The 26,353-nt window shown below is 38.0% G+C and overlaps 1 protein-coding gene across 1 annotated transcript in view; it reads left to right on the plus strand.

The window, feature by feature from the left end:
- Positions 1-604: 604 nt before the first annotated feature.
- Pja2 (praja ring finger ubiquitin ligase 2) overlaps positions 605-26,353 on the plus strand; it is a 50,714-nt gene continuing 24,965 nt past the window's right edge. Inside the window, exons 1-4 of the mRNA XM_057758569.1 lie at positions 605-784; positions 20,721-20,838; positions 21,946-22,146; positions 23,598-24,648. Coding sequence (XP_057614552.1) covers positions 20,808-20,838; positions 21,946-22,146; positions 23,598-24,648 — 1,283 coding nt within the window. The 5' untranslated portion in view covers positions 605-784; positions 20,721-20,807. The remainder of the gene's footprint in view (positions 785-20,720; positions 20,839-21,945; positions 22,147-23,597; positions 24,649-26,353) is intronic.

Consider the following 26,353-nt stretch of genomic DNA (forward strand, 5'->3'; position numbering starts at 1 on the left):
CTGATCGGTGGCGCACTGCCGTCAGGGCGAGCAAACGACCACCTTCCCGCTGTTATGGGAACTGCCATCGCTTGGCGTCTCCTTCCCTTGTACTTGAACTGCAAATTCTAGTGGCGTCTGCCCGGAATCCAGCACCTCCATCTTGCCGGAGGCTGCGGGAATGCCGAGAAGTGTAACTGCGCCAGTCCCCCGCTCGGCTCTCCACACCCCCTTTCCTTACAGAAGACCCCGCCCTTCTCTCCCAGCCCAAACCACAAAAGGCTGAACCGGCGCTGCGGACCGCGGCGCCCCGCCCCCGCCCCAAACGTCGCAGTGCTGCAGGGGAAGGCGCAGGGCCAGACAGGAGGCGGGGCCGAGTGCGGCTCCCCCGCTCGGCGTCCAATCAGCGACGGCCCTCGGAGAGCGCCTGGGGAGCCGGGCGGAGAGACAGCCCGAGTTATTTTCCCTTTTTCTGCCACGTCCAGCCACTGACGTAAGCCCACTTCTCGGGCTCCGATTGGACGCGTGCGTTTTCCCTGTCGAGGGTCGCGGAGCCTATTGGCTGATCCTCCAGGGGGCGGGACGAAAGCGCTGACTTCCTCCGCCTCCTTCGCGGCGCAAGGGGCGGGACGCGCTGCCGCCACCGCCACCGCCGCCGCCTCTGCTTCCGCCGCCGCCGCCGCCACCGCCGCCGCTGCAGCCGCTGCGCGTTCCGGCGGGGGAGGAGTCGGAGGCGGAGAAGAAGGCGGTGGTGGCGGGTGGAGGATCGAGTGCCGATCTCGCTGTGGAGCCGCTGCACATTCCGGTGAGGGGACATTTTTTTTCTCTATTTCTCCCCAATCTGGCTGGTTTGGTCAGAAGGGATCTGGGTGACGGAGCCGCTGCCCCGGCGCCTGGGCTTCGGTGGTGGCTCCTGCGGAGCGGGCCTGGCCGAGGCCGGCCATGGTGGGTGGGGTTGGCGGCTGGGAGGCCGCTCGCCTCCCGGGCCTCATCCAGCCCGCTCGGGGCCGCGCTCAAGCCTGAGCCGCCCGTCGCGCCCTCCGCCCGCCCGCCCGCCCGCTCCCGCCGGCTCCCCCCGGCTCCCCCCGGCTCCCCCGCCGTCCTTGGTGCCCGGACCAAGGACCTGGCGTCTTCCCCCCCCCCTCGCGGCCCGCCAGTGCCGCCCACCCCTCGGGCCCGACGCGGTGGACCGTGGCGTCGCAGGCCTGCGGGGCCCCTGTCCGTGGGGCACGCCTTCCTCCCCGGCCCCTCGCTGCCCCCCGTTTCTGCGTCCTCCCCGGTTGTCACCGAAACCCAGGCCCCCAGACACCCTGTCAGACGGTGCCAGTGGCCTAGCGCCTTCCCGGGCAGCAGCGTTAGGCCCGAGCACGCCTGTCAGAGAGGCACCTTCAGTGCCGCCCCCCCACCCCACCCCCACCCCAAGATTCCTCCTGGTTAATCATTTTTGCGCACTTACAAAATGGTGAGTTGAAAGCTGCCCAGACCAACTTAGAGAAAAGGGGAGAAGGTAAATAGTTTGTTTGTTTTTTTTTTCCTGGAAGAATCGGGGAGGTTTTTCTCTTCGGGCATTTAAAAAAAAAAAAAAAAAAAAAAAAAAAAAAAACCTCTCTACATAGTCACTGCTTTGAATCTCCTCGTTCTGCCAAGTATACAATTCTCTTTAAAGAGGCCTTAGTTCTATTTTCATCACGAAATATTTGCTCCTATTTCTTTTAAGATGGCAGTCATCGTGGCTGAAGACTCCCAGGTCGTCTGAAGAGTATGTCAATAAACATCAAAATTGCAGAAATAAACGTAACCGTTTTTGTGCTTGTCTTCTGGATTTCATGTCGTTTTTATATGCAGTAACTTTAATCTTTTATTACAGACATGCAGCCTTGGTGTGAAATTCAGCAGTATAAAGGAAGGAGTCCTAAGTAAAATGTGAACATTGTCCCCCTCCGGTGCCGCACCACTATTGAGATTTGGTGGGCGTCCTTCAAAGTGCTTCCCCAAATGCACCTTTAAATTAGACACATACAAGCCACAAGCCGAGTTGGCTTATGCGGGGGTGGGGGTGAGGGCTATACCAACGGAGCACGTTTTGTTTAAGGCTCGTATCTTCACCTAATTACATGTCTTGGACACAGTCCCTTGTTTCATGTTCTAAGAGTCCAACATATTTCTTTAATTAGATGGACTTTAATTAAACTTTCCTATTGAAACCTGTTTAAATTGCTTGCAGTTGGAAGGTACGCTTTAACTTAAGTCCTTGGCTTTAGAACGGTTCACAGTGTGGAAGACTGTGAAAATACTACCAGTCCCCTTGTATTTCCTCCATCCCAAGACCCAGCCACTGTTAATCCCGGAAACACTTTTCTGGAGCACAGGTCCAGAGAAATAGATTTGCAGAGCTAAAGGACTTGAGTATTTAAGTTTGATAGACTTCTAACCCTCGCTATTACTCTCTTCAAAGGTATTTTGACTATTTCTTGAGTAATTCTTCTAGGTGATCTTCAGACCAATTGCAATTTAAATTTTAAAATCCCTATTTTGAATAACGTTCTGTACGAATTCTTAGAACTCTTTCATAGTCATGAACCCCCTCCCAAGTTTGTCTTCAGGTTATTCTTCACATCCTGCTGTACAGTAAAGCTTTAGTTAGCCCCCTATATAGTTGACATTCCTTCCCAGTATTTCCACTTCTTTATGGTTGGTTACTGTTTGTAGATGAAAGGTAACTTTTCTTTTTCCTGTCTCTGGAAATACAAAAGCTTGTTTTGTTCCGTTTTTCGTGGAGCTTATGTTTTTATTTAGTTTTTAGTTTTCTGAAAATAGGCAGTTTTGTGGTTTTCTTTCTAGTTTTTGTAACATTTTGTTCATTGAATTGCTGGGTAGGTACTACATATTATTGAATAGTAAATAGTTACAATATGATGTTATTTTTTATTTTAAGGTGAATGCTAGCATTAAAAATATTTCACAGAGCTTTCTAATAGCCAATACTAAGTTAAAACATGGCCTTCTATTTTTAGTTTTCCAAGATAATAATATTTTCATTTTTAAAAACAGCGTGTACATGTGTGTGTTTGTACACGTGTATATTGCTACAGCATGCATGTAGAGGTCAGAGAACAACTTGTGGGAGATAATTCTTCTATCATGGGGTTCTGGGTATTATATGCATATTGTCAGGCTTCGTGGCAAGCACCTTTCCCTAGTGAGACATCTTGTTGACACCTATTATTTTCATTCTTGTTGATATGTTTAAAAAACCTTAAGAAGTGGATGTTAGGTTTTATTTATTTGTTTTTGACATCTTTTCATTTATATGTTGGTTCTATTTGGGTATTACCAGTGCAGCTTGTATACCAGTTTCCTGAAAGAGGTTATCTTTTCAAAGAGTCAACTTTATTGGCAGTAAATTAGACATAATGAAATGTACTTACTTAAAATGTACAACTCATTTTGTTTTCATAAAAGTATGCTCTTAATGGCCATTACCACAGAATAAAATATAACACAATCAGGATAGTATTTTCATCTCTCTGAAAACATTAGTTTCTCTTGGTCTGCAATTTCATATAAGTGAAATTATTTCTTTTGTGTCTGTCTTTTCCTCATATCATGTTTTTGAAGATAATTGTGTGTGTTTAACCGCTTCATTTCCTTTTATTGTGAAGTAGTTGATGATAGGTGATTTACTGCTGTTTTAGTCACCTATTTATGGGTATTTGGGTTGTTGCTGATTTAGGGTTGTTATTAATAAAGGTGCGTGAACATCCATTCTGAGCTCTTATGTGAATTAAAAACTTTTTATACCTGAAAAAAATATCTCTACAAGTGGCATTTATGGGCTTGTATGGAAACTGAATGTTTAATCTTTACCCTGTTTTAGTTGTCTGCCAATGACATGTTTGCTTTATATCTACATTCTCACACCCTTCTAGTATATATGTATTACACTGATTTTTATTTTTGTTTTTCACTTGTTTATTTTCTTGGTCTTTCTGAAAAAGAGATTTTGTTTTGTAGCTGAGACCGTTGTGAACTCACTATGTAGCCTAAGCTATCCTTGAACTCTTAATCCTCTTGCCTCAGGTTTCTGACTACTGAGATTATAGGCATCTTATCATTCCTGGTTCACAGTGAATTTTAACTTGTATTTATTTACTGGACAGCAAACAATGCTGATAACTGTTGTCATTTGTAAAGGTTTCCTTCAGATGATATAGCCATTTTTAGAAAGCCGCTTTTCTCAATGAATTTTAAAGCTTTTGAAATATGATCTTTATACAGCATTGACAGGCAAGTAAACACACATTTCAATATGAAGATTTTGTTTTGTTTCCAATCTGTAAATGTGAGGTGTGGCATAATTATTAAAAAAAAAAAAAAAAAAAAAAAAAAACAGAGACAGATATTGGGGTTCAACCTGAAGACCAGAAAACCAAAGCAGCACTGGCTCATACCTCTAATACTGATTTCATGTCCAGGCGCAGACTGAGCCTTTTAGGCTTTAGACACAGTAGTGGGAAGTTTCTTGGATGTTGCAGGATTCTCAGCTTTGACATTCGGAAGCTTTCTAAATGAATTAATCTTACACTGAACAACCTGACCATAATAGCCAATCCTTGTTTTTTTAAGGCATGTTAGTATCCTGTTTGGGCTTTTCTGCAGTTACTCGCATCTTTTTATTCTTTTAAGGTGACATGTGTGGTCTGATGTCATAGTCTGAGCTTGGAAAGCATCTCTAGTTGATAATATTATACTTCAAGTTGTGTATTTCTGAACTGATTACTTCATCATGTTTTAATGGAATGCAGTTGTTTTCAGTATTTTCTTTATTGACCATCTCGGCTTTGGTTTCAGAACTTTCTTACCTTCTTGAACGTGATCTTCAGTTGTCATCACTTGCTGTTCTCTGGATATATGATTTTATTGTTTGTATGGAAACATTGCTTTTCATATTAATAAATATTCCTTAAGTTTTTGTTTTCTGAAGGCCGGCTGGTCTCTCTTGGTCAGGGACAGGTGCAAACATGGTGTAGAAGATACATTATACATAGTTAGACAACATGCTTCTATTTTTTAAATCAGGGGTTATAAAATTGTTGGTTAGATTTTTTGTTTCTTTGTCTTGATTGTTTCCACAAACTAACATTCCTCTGATACTCATTTTCTTCTCCTGGATTTTCTGGCTCTAAATTGATACTTGTTTCTTCAATTTTTACTTCCTGGATATATCCCTTGATTGCATGAGCCTCCACAGTACTTTCTCCCAAATTAATATTTTCTTGACTCTTCATTGTTAAAATATCTTTCATTATGTGTGACATCTCGTCAGTAGGCTGAGCCCCTTCCAGAATGGCCTTCTCATAAATTGAGATAATATTTTCAATAGGACTTTTGATAGGTTCAATACGTATCCAATATTTAACAAGTTTTTTGGCATCTGGAATATTATGAATCAGGTCATTCATTATGCCTAAAATTTCTTTTGAGCATCTCTTATTAATCAGGTTCAGGCATTGAGAAATTGTTTTGTTTACTTTTTCAGTAAATAATCTTTGTTTATCTTCTTCTGCCATGATAGTCCAAAAGGATCTGATGGGGTTTTCATTCCTTTTGGCTTAGACTGATTTGCTATTCAGTTAGGAGGCATTTTCAGCTCCTTTCCTTTGCCAGTACTCTACTTAGTCATCTGAGCTTTTCTCTCTTCTGTGGTTTCTTTGGGCCAAACTGATTTATAGACAGCTCCTGCTACTGAGTATCTGCCTTAGTCAATAGTTTTTGACCTTTCAATCAGTCTAGTATTAGACAACGTAGTCCTTGCTGCACCTTCAAAATGTTATTATGCTTCTTGATGGTGCCTTATCTCTTTGTGTCCTGAGGACAGGTATTGATAACAGATACAACCAGTTCTGATCATAGTAATTCTTTTTCAAGAGGCTGCAGTGGCATTTCATTTGTATTTTGATAAATAAAGCTTACCTGAGGGTCAGAAAAGTGAAACAGCCACACTGGCCAGCCTTATAGACCAGGAAGCAATGAGACACACCTTTAATACCATTAATCATACTAGCTTGCCATAGAAACCAGGTGGTAATGGTACACACCCTTAATCCCAGAACTAGAAAGGGTTCTAAAATGGAAGGAGACAGCTCTCAGTCTCAATCTCATTCTGAGGTTTCCTGGAGGCAGGATCACTTGTTTTCACACTGAGATTGACGTAAAAGCTTTGCTTTTTTGGTCTTCAGGTTGATCCCCATTATCTGTATGAGTTTTTATTAATTGTGTTTCAATTTGGCGCCCAATGTGGGACCAGTGTTGGGGAAAGGATTTTGCTCTTGTTTCCACAGAAGAAAAACTATGGATATCACCAAAATTAATCAAGATTCAGTTTGAAAAGGAGAACCTCTTGATACAGAGAAATGACAACTCATCCACAGAGGTGACAATCATACAGGTTGTAAGGAAACCTTGTAAGGATATCTTTGCAGGAAAATACCCATCTTCAAAAAGTCAAGAGACCTTGGATATCTAGAAGCCTAAAGAAAAAAAGATATAGCTATCCAGAAAGAATCACCAAGCAAAGAGAAATCTGAATACCAATATCCTCTGAAGGATAATATCCCACTACCTAAACAAACATATCTCCCTACTTCTCAGTATAATGGTAGTTGCTACTCATTTAAAAATCAAATCTGGCTTTGGAATTGGCTTCCTTCTCTAAATCTAAGCATGTTGTTAAAAGAAAAATTCAGAGTTTCTGTCTCGTATCAGGAGCTACCTGGTGTGGGACAGAAGGAAGATAAAATCTAAGGACTAAGGTTATCAAAACTCTGTTTTCAAAAAATTTTTCTCCCCATACCTATTTTTATCTCTGTGGTAACGTTTGAATATATGTCTGTTGAAATTCAAAATTCAAATTTTGATATAATGTTTAAGTTTTCCACAGTGAACAATAAATTTTTTTATAGTAATCTTTGAAGTCTCCAGAAAGAGGATGGGGCCCCGGAATAAATATTCTACCTGGTTAATATGATGCTATTCAGCTTATAGCACCACTTCAGATCTGCTTTGGACTACACACTGCCTCACAAATTACTCTAACCCGGACTTGAGACAAACCTGCACTTTCACATTACACAGAGACTGGACAACAAATGATAGAGCTACCTCTCCCAGTACTTGACATTTAAACCAAATTTTACTTTCAGGATCTCCTAAAGATACTGTCACCCCCCAGACAGCAGGAAGTAAATTTAAGAATACAATGCCCACATTCTCAAGAGGTGGACTGGGTATGTTTTGGTTGTTCCATGGATTATGGATATTATCGATATGATAGGATAAGAGGCTAGATTATTGAATCTATTCTGAAAAGAAAAACTGAGGATCTAGATATGAGAAGATAAAAAGATAGATTACTGAATCTACTTTTAAAAAACCAACTACTAGTTATAAATGCTTTATATTGGATTGGACTTTTATTGTATACAAATTTTGTATGTTGATACAAATTTGAGATTCATTTTGTTAAAACATAGTGTACATACATTTCTAATCTTGTTCAAGGTATTGTACCTATACATCTCATTTAATAATGTAATGCAGATTTCTAATCTTGAAAATTATTATTACAAACTGTTTAAGATAATAAGGAAATGCGGGTTAGTAATTAGTCACCTATTAAAATCAACTGTAGTCACATTAGGTATGTTTTCAAGGTCAAAGATATATTTTAGATAGACAAGTGGTTTTCAAACACTTCAGAGATCTACAGAATATGGCATTTAATATGTTTTAATTATATAGGCTCTTTTTTATGACAGCGAGACATTTTTGCCCCTGGCAGCACCAGTCTGCTTCAGAGAAGATGATGGACATTGGAAAAGTTCCATATGGAGTTTACTTTCCTTGTGGTAAAAGTTAGCCACTGGGCAAGAAACTTCCCTTGCCTTGACTGCTGACATTATGCTGTCCAAACTGGACAATCAGGACACAAAACAAAGTGACTGCCAAATTTTGCCAAGACAAGGTAGGACAGCCTTTCAGAATATCCTGCTTCACAGAAAAGTCTGTCAGTTTTGCTAGGTCTGTAATCTGAAAATGCATGCTCCAATGTTACAGAGAAACCTTAGGTGACTGTCCAGGCAGCCAACTATTCCTGCCATTACTCACATTTTTTGGAAGTCACCTGCACTTCTTGCTTAGTTAATGTTACAAGAAGAGAGTCCCGTGTTTGTCTCAGCTGCCCGGCTAGCTTACACCCAAAATAACCACACAGAAACTGTATTCATTAAAACACTGTTTGGCCCATTAGCTGTAGTTTCTTATTAGCTAACTCTTACATCTTAATTTAACCCGTTTCTATTAATATGTGTATCGCTACGTGATTGTGGCTTACCAGCAAGATTCTAACCAGCATCCATCTCAGGCAGAAGATCCATGGCTTCTCTCTCTGCCCTTCTTCCTCCTAGCATTCAGTTCTCTGCCTTCCTAAGTTCTGCCTCATCAACTAGGCCAAGGCAGTTTTTTATTCATTAACCAATGAAAGCAACACACAATCAGAAGAAACTCCCATACCAAGTTAATATTTCCTTCTTGAGTCTCTGAAAGAGTTGAAGACCAGATAGTTAGAGTTACGGTTTACCTTGTTTACCCAATGCAGAAAGTAAGTTATAATAGAAAGTAAATTAGGAACAAGACTTTGGACTCACCAAGATAGGATAGATATGGAGTATTTTTTCTGAATTTGTCAAATGCAAATGGACTAGGCATCGTTGATGTATTTATTACCTGTATATTTTGTATATAGTTATTTTACTTATTTTATATACTTTTTCTTATATTAGTTATAGCCCTTTTTATTTTAAACAGAAAGGGGAAATATAGTGGCATTTCATTTGTATTTTAATAAATAAAGATATCCTGAGGGTCAGAAAAGTAAAACAGCCACACTGGCCAGCCTTACAGACCAGGAAGCAATGATACACACCGTTAATCCTAGTAGCCACACTAGATTGACATACAAATTAGGCAGTAGTGGTGCATGCCCTTAATCCCAGAACTAGAGAGAATTATAAAATGGGAGGAGACAGCTCTCAGTCTCATTCTGAGATTCCTGGAGGCAGGATCACCATTTTGGACTGAGGTCGAGGTAAGAGCCAGTGGCTGATTGCTTTGCTTTTCTGGTTTTCAGATTAAACCTCAATATATGTCTCTGTGTTTTTATTAATTGTGTTGTAAGGAGGATCTGGGGAGATGGCTGTACAGTAAGAGTGCTTGCTGCTCTTCCAGAGGACCCAAATTCAGTTCTCAACACCCACATTGGTCTGCTCACAGATGCCTGTTACTCCAGCTCTAATGTCTCTTGGCCACCACAGGCACCTTCACTCGTGTGGCACACACAAAAATCCCTTAAAAAGAGCTTTTAGTTAGAATTAATTTGGCTAGTGAGTTTCTTTTTTTATGGGTTTTGCTTCTGTATTCTGAGAATTTCTTGCCAGTTCCAAAATAAAATACAAGTTTCCTCATGTTTTTGGCTACTTATTTAATATTTTTGGTGTTGGGCTTTTTGATTGGTTGGTTTGGGGGGGGGTTATTTGTTTTGTTTTGTTTTGTTTTTTTCTTTTTTGGTTTTCAAGAAGACAGGGTTTTGGAATTCACTTTATGGATCAGGTTGCCCTCAAACTCAGATCTGCTTGCTTCTGCCTTCAGAGTTCTGGGATTAAATGCACGTGCCACCATGCCAGGCAATCATTTTGGTTTTTATATCAAGATACATTGTACATTCTGAGTTAGATTTTTGTTTTATGATGTGAGCAAAGGCTTTTATAGTTTGTTTTCTTATCAGTGGATATGTCATTCTAATTGTGTTTGTTGAGAACATTCCTTTTCTTGTTGAATTTAGTTGACTATTAGTAGACCACAAATGGGATCTGCTTCTGGGTTGTCCTGTTGATCTTTGTGCCTGAATTTTGAAAATACTATATCATCATGGCATTTTTACTTTGCAATAAGTCTTAAAATCAGGAAATGTAAACTCTTGGGCTCTTCCTTTTAAATATCATTTTGGCCAGGACTGGACTGGGGAGCATGTCTTACTTAGTAGGTGAAGTGCTTGCTTCTCAAGCAGGAGGGTTGAGTTCAGATTCCAAGCACCACATAGAAAAAAGCCCAGTAAGGCCATGTGCTTGTATCTCTGGCAATAAGGAATAAAGACAGATGGATCAGAGGCAGGTGACTACCCAGAGCTTGTTGCTAGCCAGCTGGTCTACCCAATCTTAATGAGCTCAAGGTCCAGTGAAGAGACCCTGTATACATACACATGTACATGCACGTAGAGAAAGTTACCTGACCCAACACCTCACCTTGACCTCTGGCTTCCAGATCTTCATGACAGATGGGCACACATGCACATATAAACATGGACACATGTATAGTACTGGTAGTTTGAATTAGAAATTTTCCCTATTGCTTTATTTATGCATTTGAACATTTGATCCACAGTTGATGGCACTATTTGAGGAAGTTTAGGTAGTACAACTTTGCTGGAGGATGTATGTCACTAAGGGGAGTCTCTGAGATTTAAAAAAAAAAATGCTTACTTTTAGTTTGCTCTGTCTTTGCTTCATGGTCTTGGTTGAAGTCATGTCTTCTTCATCATGAACTCTCATACCTATATTACCCATACACTAAAATACACTCTCTCTTCCCTGAAGTTGTCTTTTGCCATGGTGCTATACTAGTTATTTATAGAACCTGTAGAAGTGTTTTGTTTCTACAAAAAAAAAAAAAAAAGAAAAGAAAAGAAAAAGGAATTTTCGTTTGGATTGTATTAAAACAGACCAATTTGTGAAGAATTAATACCTAATTGAATGTCGTAGTTTGCAAACATAACCTTTTTTCAGTTATCCAGGTCCTTTTCTTTGTCTTTTTATAAGCATAATATAGTTTCAACATTCAGATATTACACTAATTTTGTTTGCTTATATTCATAATTTTATGCTATTATAACTTTCCTGAGATTTGTTTCTAGATAATTGCTATTATATAAAAATGCAGTTGGTTTTTGTTTATTGATCTGGAAGTATGTAGCCTTCTTGTGGTAATTTCATAGATTCTTTGGAAGTTCTTTGCCATTGTGGTTAAGGAATTTTTTTTTTGTTTTTTGTTTGTTTTGTTTTGATCTGTATGTTATCTTCCCCTTTTCCCCTTACTGCACTGGTAGATCTTCCATCACCATTATGAATAGAATGGCAATAGCAGACACTCTTGTCCTCATTCTAATTTTAGTCTTGCAATATCATAAATTATGATAAAGTGTTACTTAAGCCAAGTGTTTGTGTTCTTCTCAAAATTTGTGAGTTGAATATTAACCCCATTATGGAAATATTTGGGAGAAGTGGAGTTTTGGAGTATGTGATGTTGTCCCAAATAGATCATTACCTTTTTTAAAGAGTCCAACACCTACCTCACCCCCAAATAAAGATGCAGTGAAAAACACTGTAGTCTGAACTGGAAAGCAACCCTTTGCCAGGTCAGACCTACTCAGACTTGGGTCTTGGAATTCCTAGAGAAATGACTTGTGAGAAATTAATATCTGCTGTATAAAAACCACCCAGTCTCTCAAAGTTTGCTAAGCAGCCTCAAGAGAACAAAGCAAGTGACCTTTTGTCATACTGAGTTCATTTCCATTCTCTTGGAGATACTGGATTTTAACACTGTAAGTACTGAGTTTGGTCAGAAACAATTTTTTATTTTGTTTTTTACTATGTTTATGGATTTATCTTCTGTAGTTTTTAAATATAGCAGTGTTATTTTCAAATGTGTCACCTTGTAGTTAAACCTTAATTAGTATTTTTTTTTTTTTTTTACCTTTTGTCCATGAGGATACCTTTTTTACCTTTTCATTTAATTCTTTTTATTGTGGTAATGCTAGCTTGGGAATACATCTTTTATATTTTCTAAAAAATATTTTTGTGCCATTAGTGTTCTTGATCTTATAAATGGTTACAGAATTTTTCAAGCTTATCTTCCCCCCTTTTTTTTTTTGAGGGGGAGCTTCAACTTGGTTGGTCTTGGTGTTTGTTCCATGTGTTCTTCAAATCTGTTAGTTTGAATAAAGTGGTTTCTGAAGTGCCAGGGAAAGTTGATTGATTTCCTTTACCTTAATGAGGTGGGTTTTTATTAATTCTTTTTTGGTTTGGGTTTTGGGTTTTTTGTTGTTGTTGTTGATTTTTTGTTTTGCTTTGTTTTTGTAGTTATTTTGTTAATCACTTAGAGAAGACTTGTAGTCTCCAAATATAACTGAGAATATATCTTGTTTCTTTTCTGTTTCTTTTTACTTACTGTTTTTAAACCTCTCTTTGTACATATGGATGTCTAAAACTATTATGCATTGTGGTATATGGACCACATTGTTATTAACTAATACCCCTCATCTGAAGTATTCCTCACTCTGAAGTCTGTTTTAATAATAATACAAATTTTCTATCACTCTTTTGATCAGTGCTTGTGTGATAGATCTTTCCCGCCCTTTAATTTTCATTCTTTCCTATTTAAAGTGTGTTTGCTTTAGATTGTTCTTTTTTTATAAAGTATTTGTGTGTGCATGTGCCTAATTATATGGATGTGCACTATGTGCATGCAGAAGCTCTAAGTCAGCAGAGGTGTTGGATCCTCTGGAATTGGAGTTACAGACAGGTTACAAACATCATGTGGGTGCTGAGAACTGAGCTCCCTTCTGCAAGAACAGTAAGTGCTCTTAACCACTGCAGAACCATCTCTAACACTGCAACTCACTTTTACTAACAATTTATCTTTTCATTGAGATGTTTAGGTCATTTGCATTTAATATAGTTATTGGTAGGTGTGGTGGCTGTTTTAGTTTAGGCTGTGAAGAGACACCATGACCATGCCAACTCTTATAAAGAAAGCATTTTTTTTTTTTAAAGAAAGCATTTAATTGAGGTGTCTTGTAACATGAAGGCCTGCTTGTTGGGTTTTCTGTTCTGCCCAGTTCCCACAGCTGGTATGTCCCAAAGAAATCACACAGAGTGTCTACATTAATCATAAACTGATTGGCCCATTAGCTTAGGCTTATTAGCTCTTATCACTTATATTAACCCATTATTATCTGTGTTAGCCACATGGCTCGATACCTTTTTCGGTGGAGCAGGTCACATCTTCCTTCTTCCATGTCTGGGCAGGACTGCAGAGGAAGCTTCCTTCTTCCCGGAATACTCCTGTTCCCATTGCTGCGCCTCTACTTCCTGTCTGGTTGTCCTGCCTATACTTCCTGCCTATCTACTGGCCAATCAGCATTTATTTAAAACATAATTGACAGAATACAATTGTCCCACACCAGTGGCTCCATTACAGTTTCAGAGGTTCAGTTCATTATCATTATGGTGGGAGCATGGCAGTGTGCAGACAGATGTGGTGCTGGAGTTGAAAGTGCTACATCTTAACAGGCAACAGGAAGTTGACTGTCACACTGAGAGAAGTCTGCCTCCACAATGACACACTTATTCCAGCAAGACCACACCTCCTAATAGTGTCACTCGCTTTGGGGGCCATTTTCTTTCCAACCACCACAGTGTATATTTTTGGTTGTCAACTTGACTATATCTGGAATGAGCTACAATCCAGAAATGTAGGGCACACCTGTAAGAGATTTTCTGCTTGGTTTAAAGTGGATGAATCCCCTTCTAGTCTGGACCTTTGAGGTTGGAAATCACATGTCTGATCTGGATCTTGATGTGAGAAGACGCAAACCTTTAATCTGCTACCATATTTCCATCAAGTGAAAGGGTCTCATTTATTCAACTATTGTTAGGTATTATACATATTATTTTTGTTATTCAGAGTTTTCTAGGGGAGCAAAACATATATATGGGATTAACTGATGTGGGATTCCCCTCTGAATGCTGTGGATACCATTATTGAATAAAGATATTGCCTTGAGCCTATAGCAGAGCAGGGTAGAACAGAGGTAGGTAGGGAAAACTAAACTGAATGCTGGGAGGAAGGAGGCGAAGTTAGAAGCCATGTAGCCCTGCCAGAGACACACACCGGAACTTTACCTGGTAAGCCACAGCCACATGGCAATACACAGATTAATAGAAATGAGTTAAATTAAAATGTAAGAGCCAATAAGAAGCTAAAACTAATGGGCCAAGCAGTGATTTAATTAATACAGTTTTTGTGTGGTTATTTCAGGGCTGCACAGCTGGGAATGAATAAGCGGACTCCTACAACAAATTGGCATGCCAATGTGGGGCTGACTACGTTCATGTAAAACCTGAGAAAGTTTGAAAAGGAATTCTAGACACAGAAAAACAAAAGTTTAGCTGCATTTTTTTCTCCAGCTGGCATTTTGCAGCAGCTCCCTTAAGTTTTCCTGATTCAGCGGTAACAGGAAAAAAGCACACGGCTTCACAGGCCATACTGCCAGCACTAACTCTGGCTCTTTCAGGAGGCCAAAACTTGAATGGAGTCATGGACAACGTGCTACAAGTTACTTGGTAACAGCATGGGCCAACTGGTTATCAGAGTTGAGGTGGTGAGGATGGCTCCCACTCAACAGTCTCAGGCACTGAATGGACTTCTGCCATGTTAGGCTGGGTGGAGCAAGCATATTACCCCTAGCAGTGCTGCAGCTTAGGTTCTTAAGAAACACTTAGCATTTTAAAAAGCCATCCTGGTTAGAAAAGGATTACAGATACACAATAAGGAAAGATTCAGACATAAAAGACTTCTAAATGAGACACTGTGTGTTTAGAAAATGTATGTAGCCTTGGGAAAGAAAGAAAAGAGCATAGAGAGTTAGAAAAAGAAGTAAATTGTTTTTTTAAAAAAAACCAAGATCTTTAAAGAGATAGAGTACAGTCTTAGATTAAAGGAGTAAAGATAATAAAATATTAAAATGTAATAGAATAAAAACAAATAAGCCACATAAAATGGACACTGATAAACAGAGAGTCTGAATTATGAATATTATTGTGTTTTCATTGAATTTTTTGGCTGTGAAAGAGCTACGTCCAGAGAGACATTTCATTGTATGGGCTGCTAAGCTAAACCAGCATAGATATTTTAAATGTTTCTTTTTTTAAAAAATTATCTTGCAAAGGCTTTATTTGAAAATTTTACATCCCACAAGATTATCACCACAAGAAGAAAGAGATAATACAAAAAAATATATCACAGCATAGGAGCCAGGTTAGAGGAAGAAGGGAAGTGGGAAAAAACGAGAAAGAAGGGAAGATTTAAATGTTTCTTGACTTCAAAATTTGGGTCTGAGGATAAGTTGCTTTGGAAAAGAGGTTCTTTTATTTCCACAGAGGATGAAAACCTGTGAAATCCTTCCAAACTAATGTGGTTTGATGGGCCAAGACCCTCTGAAAGGTCACTGTGAATGCACCCCAAAAGTTACTTTGCCCAACAAAAAACAGCAGTTTGCAGAGAACCACTCCCAAATTCCCAAATATTGCTTATAAATGTTTCTTTACATTTAATGGAGGATATGCTATAGAGATTTGCATTGGTATGGATCTTGGTTTATTGATACAAATTTAAGGTCAGTTTTGTTATATATATATTTCTGCTCTTGATTAAGGTATTGTGTTTGTGCAACTCACTTAAAAATGTAAGGTTTAATTAAGAAATATAGGTTAATAGATAATCGTCTATAATAGTCAAGCTTGTAGTCATGTTATTTATATTTTCTAGATGTACAGAGATGTATTTCAGATGGATAGTTATTTTTCAAACCTCTCAGAGAGTCGCAAAATATGGCATTTAAGAACTTAGGACTTGGGGCTGGAGAGATGGCTCAGCGGTTAAGAGCATTGCCTGCTTTTCCAAAGGTCCTGAGTTCAATTCCCAGCATCCACATGGTGGCTCACAACCATCTGTAATGAGGTCTGGTACCCTCTTCTGGCCTGCAGGCATACACGCAGACAGAATATTGTGTTCATAGGTGGCGCACGCCTTTAATCCCAGCACTTGGGAGGCAGAGGCAGGCGGATCTCTGTGAGTTCGAGACCAGCCTGGTCTACAGAGCTAGTTCCAGGACAGGCTCCAAAACCACAGAGAAACCCTGTCTCGAAAAACCAAAAAAAAAAAAAAAAAAAAAAAAAAGAACTTAGGACTTTTAGGCCGGGCATTGGTGGCGCACGCCTTTAATCCCAGCACTCAGGAGGCAGAGGTAGGTGGATCTCTGTGAGTTCGAGGCCAGCCTGGTCTACAGAGCGAGTTCCAGGACAGGCTCCAAAGCTATAGAGAAACCCTGTCTCGAAACCCCCCTCCCCAAAATAAAACAACTTAGGACTTTTTATGACAATGAGACACATCTGATCCTGGCAGCTCCAATAACTTCAAGAGGTAGATGGGCGTCAAAGAGGCTCCTTATGGAATTTGTTAGCCATTTGGGCAAGAAACTGGACTCCTTCATGGTATGCTATAAAAACTGGACCTGCAGGCACCACAGAAAAATGACTGCTGAACTTGCCTAAAGGTGAGATGGTTCTTTGGGGTTCCTACTACACCAAAGAGTCTGCCAGACATTCTGCAGAACACAGAAAAAAGTGACTAATTGCCAATATAGGCGGGAACTGTCTTTGAAATGTCCTGCTTCATGGAAAAGTCTGCCTGATACTGTGGGCCTTTAGGCTGAAGATGGATACCCCAATGTTACAGAAGAACATTGGGTGACTGTCTAGGCAGTGAGATGTCTCTGTCAATTCTAGAGTTTTGGAAGTTGTTTACAATGCACTCCTGTTTTCTTAGGTAATATATTCTTCTGGAGTCTTTGATGGAGTTGAAGAATATATAGTTATAGTTTTCCTTAGTTATGATAAAAGATAAAGTAGATAAAAATATTGTAATTGTAATTCTTTTTTGATACCTGTTTTGTTATATAATTACTATGTTAAAGTTAAAACTTTCCTTTTTATTTAGACAGAAAAGGAAAGGTGATGTGGGATTCCCCTTTGTATGCTGTGAATAACATTATTGAATAAAGAAACTGCTTTGAGCCTATAGCAGAGCAGGCCAGAACAGAGGTAGGCAGGGAAAACTAAACTGAATGCTTGGAGGAAGGAGGCAGAAGCCATGTAGCCCTGCCAGAGACAGATGCCAGAACTTTATCTGGTAAGCCACAGCCACATGGCAAAACACAGATTAATAGAAATGGGTTAAATTAAGATGTGAGAGTTAGCCAATAAGAAGCTAGAGCTAATGGGCTAAGTAGTGATTTAATTATTACAGTTTCTGTGTAGTTATTTCAGGACTGAGCAGCCAGGAACGAACAAGTGGCCTGCTACAATAATTAATGGCTTACAGTCTGTGGTTCAGCTAGTTCATTAGTAGCTGTCTACCAACTGAAGGCCCAAGAATCCAGTTAGTTGTTCCATTCACAAGGCTGGATGTCTCATCTATACACTGGAATCCCAAAGAAGTAGGCTCTAATGCCAAAGCAAGAACAAACAGGCAAAGAGAGCAAGCTTTCTTCTTCCATGTCCTTTATATAGGCTGCCAGGAAATGGTGTGGCCCAGATGTTGAGGTGAATTTTCCTAATTCAAAAAACTCATACTACAAGTGGGTCTTGTCACTTCAAATGATTTAAGAAAAAATAAATAAAAGTCCCTCATAGTTGTACCCAGCCACTTGTGTTTTAGTTAATTCCTGATGTAGTCAAGTTGACAAACAAGAATAGTTTCTTAGATAATATAACAGACACAGTGTTTTCAAATAAAATAAAAACAGGACATTTTAAGTTCAGTAGTTTATGGTAGGCATTTTTGTTCCTTACCCATGCTTGTGTTTCTGTGTTTTTGTTTTTGTTTTTTTTTAAGTTTGTATAGCTTCTCTGGAGCTAATGTCATAGTATCTTAGTTAAAGTAATGGTATATCTCACCTACTAATGGGAAGATTTCAGACTAATGCTTCCTTGATCCTCGTTACAGCAACACACACACACACACACACACACACATACTTTTAATTAGGACAATATAAAAATTCTCAAAGCATTTGGAATGAATAGTTACCACAAATAGAACATAGTCATACTAATTCTGGAGGAAACTATTCAGAAAAAAATTCAGAAGCTAAACACTCCCTGTTTAGGAACAAACCCAAAACTGGTAAATGAATCATTTAATCCTGACCCATAACTATAATATTTCTGTGTCCCTTCTCCCTGATCTAGTTTTCATACTTCAGAGGGGTCTGGAAATAGATAACACTATCACAGATAGTTGATTATAGTGGCATCAGATAAAATAGAGAAAATTCGTATATACAGGGTCATTACAGTCTGTATAACCCAAGAACCATTATTGAAAGTAATAAAGAAAAAGGGGAACAAGAGAATTAAAACAACTTTAAATTGTTACAAAGTATAGGAAAGTGATTTAAATATATTAGTCCATGGAATGAAAATATAGAAGAAAGTTTTAAATACAAAAGATTAGTCCATGTTGGTCAAATATAGAGATAATAGGAAAGAAAACAGACATCTTTGTGACACTGATTGAGGTCTGTTCATTAAAACAGTTTAGCTACTGTTATGGAGAGAAATTTAGTGGCCTGTCACCAAGTACATCCTTATAAGACAAGATCCCAAATAGTGCACAGAGAAAAATGTAGGGTTTTTTTTTCCCGTACTGTTGAAACAGTAGCAAATTACTTTGATATTTTCCTAATAGTAATAAGTATATTAGGAAATAATACCTTCTGGGTTTATAGGAATGTGTTTTGGTTTTAACAGTACTAAATTGTGATAGACTAATGAGGATATTTTATAGCATGCAAAAAAATCAGTTTGCCTTCTCCATAAATTCTCTGAAATAATTATTTGAGTATGTTCTACTAAAGGGAAAAATGGGGGGTAAGGAGGAAATACAATTCAAACCAGGTATCTCAATTCTGTGTGCAGTCAGAAGATACTACAACACTAATAGGTGATGGGCCTTGAAAATAAGTGCATTGACATCAAGATATTGAAAGCCTTCCATGAGTTTGTTTGTTTTAGACACTGTCTCACTATATAGTTCTTACTGGCCTTGGTATTGTATGTGTAGAGCAGGCTGGTCTCAAACTCAGTGACCTGCCTGGGATTAAAAGTGTGTGCTACCACATCCAGCCATGAGTATCTTTAAAAGATACTGGTACGTGACAATGATCTCTATTCTGATTCCTTCCCTCTCATCCACAGTCCTGTCAGGCTTTGGAAGACACCATTCTCCTGGTGGTACTCTAGCACTCTCCAGTGCCATCTTTCTTACCACCTACTAGCTAGTTGTAAGTCTCATCATATTTTGCTTCAGGCACATATTTGCTACTCCGTTGAGAATGGAGACAGTAAATGAGGGGGACTAAATTCTCATGTTAACTCTATTCAGAGCATCTGAGCGTTAACAGGAGTCACATGAGTAAAGTGTATAGTCACATGGGTAAGCTGCACATGAAGGGAAGCTGCAATTAGCAAAAACATTTTTACATAGAGGGCTATAAACAAAAGCCAGTTGTAATGAATAATTTGAAATAACATGCCTGGGAGGGGTATGAAAGCATAATCAAAGAAGAGTTCCTTGTTTTTGAAAAAACTGAGGTCACAAGACTATTGTTTTAGTTCCTTGGAGTTTTCATCCAACTACATTAGAAGATGACATGTTTCTCAAATTTGTTGATTTTATAAATGAATATAGATATGTGCTCTCTGATGTATGCTTGTGTTTAAGTAACAATAGTCAGGCATAACAACCCATTTGCAGAGTGTTTTTCTAATAAGCTCGTGTTAGTGGTAGAAAATTACTGGTGGTTTGTGTACTCAAAGTGTTACGAAAAAATCAGCTTCTGCTAAACTTAAAAAGCCTTCAACTTCTATAATAGTTAATGTATTAATTTCAAACAAGAAGTTGTTTTTTGTTGTTAACTGATATGTTAGTCTTTACTGGTTTAGACTAGATTGTGGGTTAAATTATCTGATCGTAATTGATAAGGATATCATTACCTGTATACTTGAAATTTTAAATTTCCTATTAAATTTTTTAAGGTAAAAATTATATTTTTAAACTTAATGATAGCTAAGTGAATTTATGGAAAAGCTTAAGCCAGCATGATATAGTAAGCTCCACTACTTTATTTTATCACTGTGGCTGTGATAAAACAGTGACCAGAAGCAGTGTGGAGGAGGAAAGGGTTTATTTGGCTCACAGGTTATAGTCCCTTGTTGAGGGAAAATAACAAGGCAGGAACTCCAGATAGGAACTGAATCTGAGACAATAGAAGAAAGCTGCTTACTGGCTTTCCACAGCTTTCTCAATTTGCAATCCAGGACCACCTGCCCAAAGGTGGCACTGCCTATAGTGGGCTGTGCTCTCCAACATCAAACATCAATCAAGGAAATTCTCCTAGATGTGCTCATAGGCCAATCTGTTGTAGACAGTTCCTCATTTGAGGCTCCTTTTTCTCATATGTATAGGTTTGTGTAATTACACGAATACTAGCTAGCAGTGTTGCATTTTTCCAATCAGTTCTTCAACAATATATTTGATTATTTACTTACAAGTTCTATGTATGATTGTTTGTGTTTTTTTGTCTGTTTATTGTTGTTTTTGTGAGATCAAGTTATATTTCTCTAAGGGAATGAAAGGCCAACAATCTCCACGTGCATCAATTTTGCCATTTTTTTGTTTTATTCTTTTATTACTAATATTTTGTTCAATGCATTATTTCTTTGTAGGAATCATTTGCAGCTTATTCACTGTATAAGTAAAAACCAAATTACATCCATAATTCTACTGAGCTGGGAGCATAGACGCTGCCATATATGTCACAGTACACTGAAAAAGAACCATCAGGTAAGGAAGATAGGTGTTTATTCTTCTACATTGAGGACTTCTTTTTCTGTTCCCTGGGTACTTTAAATGGAATATGTGGAGCCATGCATAGTGGCTCACACTTTTAATTCCAGCACAGGCAGGTGGGTCTCCGTGAGTTCAAGGCTAGTTGGGGCTATAGAGGGAGAACTTGTTTCAAAAAAAAAAAAAAAGAATATATGTGATGTGCTATATCCTCTGTTAGGTGATTTTGTGAAAAGACTGATTTTACACCGTCTATAGCTATTTAATATTTATAATGATTAATTTCTAACTTAATATAAAACACCCCCTCGTTTCTAGCATATGTTCCATTTTGGAGGCTGTTCTTTTGGAGTAGTAGTTAGAGATGTTGATTCTTATATTTTTGAGACAAGTGATTAAATACTTTACTTTTTTTTGGTAACAAAGTGTCATTGTGTAACTTAGGCTGTCCTTCAGTTTGCCATCCTTGCCTTAGTGCTAGGGTTTTAGATACACATCCCCATGCCTGACTTCTTAACATTTATTTTGAGTTTTAAAATAGATAGTGGCTACCATCTAAATGTTTTTGAAGGGATTAAAAAGTGATATAACATTTTATGGCATTTAATAAATACAAGGTTGTCATTTATACTTTTTTTACTTTATACTTGTTTTATACTTGTTTTACTTTATACATAACAAAAATAGAAAACCTTCATATATTGATTGTACTATGCACTGTGAGGAAATACTCTATTCTTACATAGAATATATAATAAATAGTTGCCTAAGCAAGCTTAATATATTTTTGCATAATACTGTACTGTTTAATAAAAAGTGAATTAATATTCAAGTTTACATGCTGGGGCTTTTCTTAGCTTGATTTATACCATCCATTTGTAATTTTGGAGATGGAATAGCATGTGTTTGATTTCTTCTGTGACTATTTCCTTCCAGAGAATTTTATTTGGCCCTTGGCTTCAGTGCATAACTATTTAGTTGTTTCTTGTCATCCCTGCACCACTTAAACAGGACACCACATATTTGTTGAAGCACTTTTTTCCCAAACTTGTTGCCACTGTAAAGGTCATTACTGACCTTCCTTACTTTAATTTGTATTTTCAGTAATGGATCAAGAATCCAACAAGGCAGCTTGGCCTAAACCAGCAGGAGGATATCAGACTATTACAGGCAGGAGATATGGAAGAAGACATGCATATGTCAGTTTTAAGCCATGTATGACCAGGCATGAAAGAAGCTTAGGTCGGGCTGGTGATGACTATGAAGTATTGGAACTTGATGATGTTCCAAAGGAAAATTCCTCAGGTATGTAACATGTAGTCAATTAAGGGCTGTTATTTTAAAATTTATGTTTTTGATAATAAACATAGTACATTTTCTTTCTATTTGGAAAATTTTTATTGAATTTAATAGCAGTACCATATACATTAAATATAGAAAATTCAATATGACCAGTCACTAAAGTATGACTAATTGTTATGGCAGTGATCACACAACCACATCCATCAGCTAATTCCTCTCCCAAGTCTTTGTCTTATTTTTAAATCTCTTCTGTTTTTACCTTTACAGCAGAAGTGACTAGATATTACTCTTCCATTCACAAACTTTGCTGACCTAGTGGAGTTTAGGGTTTTGTTCTCAGTACCTTACTTTGAAAGGTAGACCATGCCAAGACTTGAATGTGAACTGAGAGTGTTTGTCCCTGCATACTATATTTATGTAACTTGTAACTTCTTCTGAAGAATTTAGCTTAACTTACTTATTTTTTTCCATTATTTTGTAAAATATAAACACCAAAATTTCTGGTAATAGTTATTCAGTTAAGCCTTCTTAATTATTCAGTGGTTTGAAATATTATATACAGATTTCCTATACTGTAGTTACATAGTTATATATAAACATATAAAATCTTCTAGTTTCATTTTTATGGTTCTAAGCAAACTGGATAATTGTAGAATATTTTCTCTATTATTTATAGATCAGAATCTGATGAATGAAGTTATTCCAATAAAGAGTCTTTTCTGTTATAAATTAAATTTCATTTATTTTATGATTTATGCATTAGGTTATAACAAATCTCAGTATCTTTGTGAAACTAATAATAAAAGATGAAGTTGAAAATAATTATAGATTTGATTTTCAAGTGTCAGAATTTTGACAAAGTATGGCAAAATGAATCAGTATATTCACTTATTTTTAAGTTGTATCTCTAATACCTAAATTATAAATGTATTAACAGTACATTTTGGACATAGAAATCTGATGCATGTCTAGGAAGTTAGATTTAATTTTTTAATTAACATCAAAATACAGTTAAAAATCTTATTTCTCATAGACCTATTACCTGGGGATAAAATTATATTTGTCATAAAGGGTTTTTTTGAGAATTTTAGAAATTTTGTAATTAAAAGGTAGATTTGTAGAGTAATTGGAGAACAGATTATTCTGACTGCTTTTATTTCTCATTGTGTAGCATCCTATTTGCTTCTTTTTTTCTCATAGAAAAGATTTTTGATAATGAGACAGGGTTTAAAAAAATCTGTAAAAAACACAAGGATAGGGTAATGAGAGGCTGTCCAGGTGTGGAACTGAGTTCTCAGTGTAACCAGTCTGACTGTATTACTACAGTTAGGGAATACAGTTAGGGAATACAGAAACATTAGCATATTGCCAAATAGATCCTGATTTCCATGGAATTGATATTATATAAAATTTTATCTAAATCCCTCCAAAATGCTTTCTTCTCTTTTATGAAGGTTCCAATTCATTGGATCAAGTCCATCCTTCTTTACCCAATGAATCTACTTTTGAAAAAACTGAAACAGAAATTTCCACTTGTGGTCCAGCACTGAATCAAACTACTGAGAGCAGTCCATCCATTACCCCACTATGCCCTAGTGAGGAAGTCAGGGAGACCTTAGAAAGCAAAAGGAATCTCCGTAGTCGCGCTGAGACCAAGTATAGTCCAGCTCTTTATAATGTCTCAAGTCTCCAAAATGGAATTGTGTTGGTTTATGCTGACTCTAATGATCCAGACAGCAGACGTGATGAGAATAATGACTCCCTTCAGCTTTCTGCAGAAGCTGTGGAAGGTGGTAGATGTCAGGAAGTATTAGGCAATACAGTATTTGAGCTAGAAAATGGAGAAGCAGAGGTGTACGCTGATCTTTCCCCATCTGTTCCCTCTCTCAACTGTGAAATAAGTGATGAATTTGAAGAGCTAGATTCAACACCTTTAGAGAAAAATTCTGCTGGTGATGCTGAGCTTGCCCATCATAATGGGCAGGAATTCAAGAGGTCTTCTGAAGACATTGTTAGAAAGAGACAACAAGATAATGCTGATCGGGAAAGAGAGAGAGAAAATTCAGCTGAAGATGCAGACTGTGGTCCAGGGCATATTTGTAGTGAACACAATACTAATGACAGAGCCAACCACCACGGAAGCTCTCCTGAGCAGGTAGTGCGGCCCAAAGTTAGAAAAGTGATAAGTTCGAGCCAGGTAGACCAAGAAATGGGTTTTAACAGGCATGAGGCTAAACAAAGAAGTGTTCAGAGATGGAGAGAGGCTTTAGAAGTTGAGGAATGTAGTTCAGATGATCCTATAATAAAGTGTGAAGACTATGATGGTGACCACGAGTGTATGTTCCTGACTCCACCTTACTCAAGAGTTGCACAGAGGGAAAGAGAACATAATCATGCAACATCAGAAAATGGAGCCACAGCTTCAGGAAGGCAAGAAACTCGGGATAATTCCTTTTGGAATGGCTGCGGAGATTATTACCAACTCTACGACAAAGATGAAGACAGGTAAGCTTCATGCAGTATTTAGTTGATGTGTGTATTAAGCCAGATATTCTTTTCTTTTTAAAAAGATTTTATATTCATTATACAAAGTATAACATTCTCACACATGTTCATCTTGAACTTTCATGGTTGTCATGTAGTAGCCTGCCTTTCCACCTTTCTCTTTCAGATAGTCCCCTTTCCACTTTCACGTCTAGATTCTGCACAAGAGAAGGCATGCAGTGGTTTTCTTCTGGGTCTGATTTGCTTTGTTTTCTTTACATGATAGTCCCCAGTTCCATCCAGTTCTCTAAAATATAATCCATTTTTCTTTATGAATGAGCAAAACTATGTTGTATATGTACATCATATTTTCTTTATCTGTTTGTATGTTGATGAAATCTGATCTGATTTCTCAATTTGGCTATTGTGAATAATGTTGAAAGAGCCAGTGAGATAGCTCAGTGAATAAAAGGTGCTAACTGCCAAGCTGAGCCTGGTGACCTGAGTTCAATTCCTGTGTTTCACAAGGTAGAAGGAGAGAATTGGTTCCTAGGAGTTGGTCTGACCTCCACACATGCACTGATGGCACACTTCCATCTACATACCTACACATGTGTAGTGGCATAAATAAAGCTTGCCTGCGGATTGGGAAAGTAAAACAGCCACATTGGTCAGCCTTACAGCTGCACAGTGGTAACACATACCTTTTAATCCTAGTAGCCACACTAGTTGCTATAAATAAATGTAATATTAAAGTTTAAATAAAGTAGTGCTGAAATAAGCAAATGTTCAAGTTCACCATGATATGCTGCCTAAGATTCCTTTGTATATTTATACCCAAGGTTTGGTCATTATTACAGTTCTGTTTTCAATCTGTCGAGAAATCTTCATACAGATTTCCACAGTGGCCATGCAGATTCCCATTTCCATTACCAGTGGACATGGATTCTTCCCTTTGTGCAAGCTCCCTGCCATCAGTTGTTTGTTTCTTTGCTTACAGCCATCTGACTAGGATGAAACAGACTCTCAGTGAAGTTTCGTGTTTCCCTGGTAGCTAAGGATGCTAAACCTTTTAAAATATTTTTTGGTCATTTGTATTTTTTAGACTCGTCTATTCAATTCATTTGGCTATTTTTATACTAACATTATTGTTTCTTTGTGCTTGTTTATACTAGCATTATTGATTCTGCATTAATACCCTATTGGATGTTAGCTGGTAAAGATTTTCCTCATTTTATAGGCTCTTTACTCTGTTAAGTGCTTTGTTGTGCAGAAGCTTTATATTGTCATGCAGTTCTACTTATCAGAAAGTCCTTGCCTATTCTGATACCCAAAAGTGATTTGCGTCTCTTTTTATAAAAGGTAGAGATAGGAATCAACTTTGTTCTCCAGGTGGATACTCAGTTTCTCCAGCTCTGTTTAAGAGGCTGCCTTTTCTCCAGTGGGTGCTTTTGGCTTCTTTGTCAGAATCAGGTGCCCATAGCTGATGGGTTTGTTTCTGGGTTCTTTGTTCTATTCTGTTGTCCTGTGTATCTGTTAACAAAGTGCTCTATTAGCAGTAAGGTGTTTAATAATAGGCTGTCTGATGTGATAGTAAGTAGACATCTTGGTGATCATATATTCTGAGTATGAACCATACATGCAAACTGCAGAATATTTTGCTTTATTTGAGGCATTTTAATTATTTATGGAATTAGACTTTTAGATGTATAATGATTATTACAAA

This window comes from Chionomys nivalis, chromosome 2 (assembly GCF_950005125.1).
Source record: "Chionomys nivalis chromosome 2, mChiNiv1.1, whole genome shotgun sequence".
NCBI classification, from domain to species: domain Eukaryota; kingdom Metazoa; phylum Chordata; class Mammalia; order Rodentia; family Cricetidae; genus Chionomys; species Chionomys nivalis.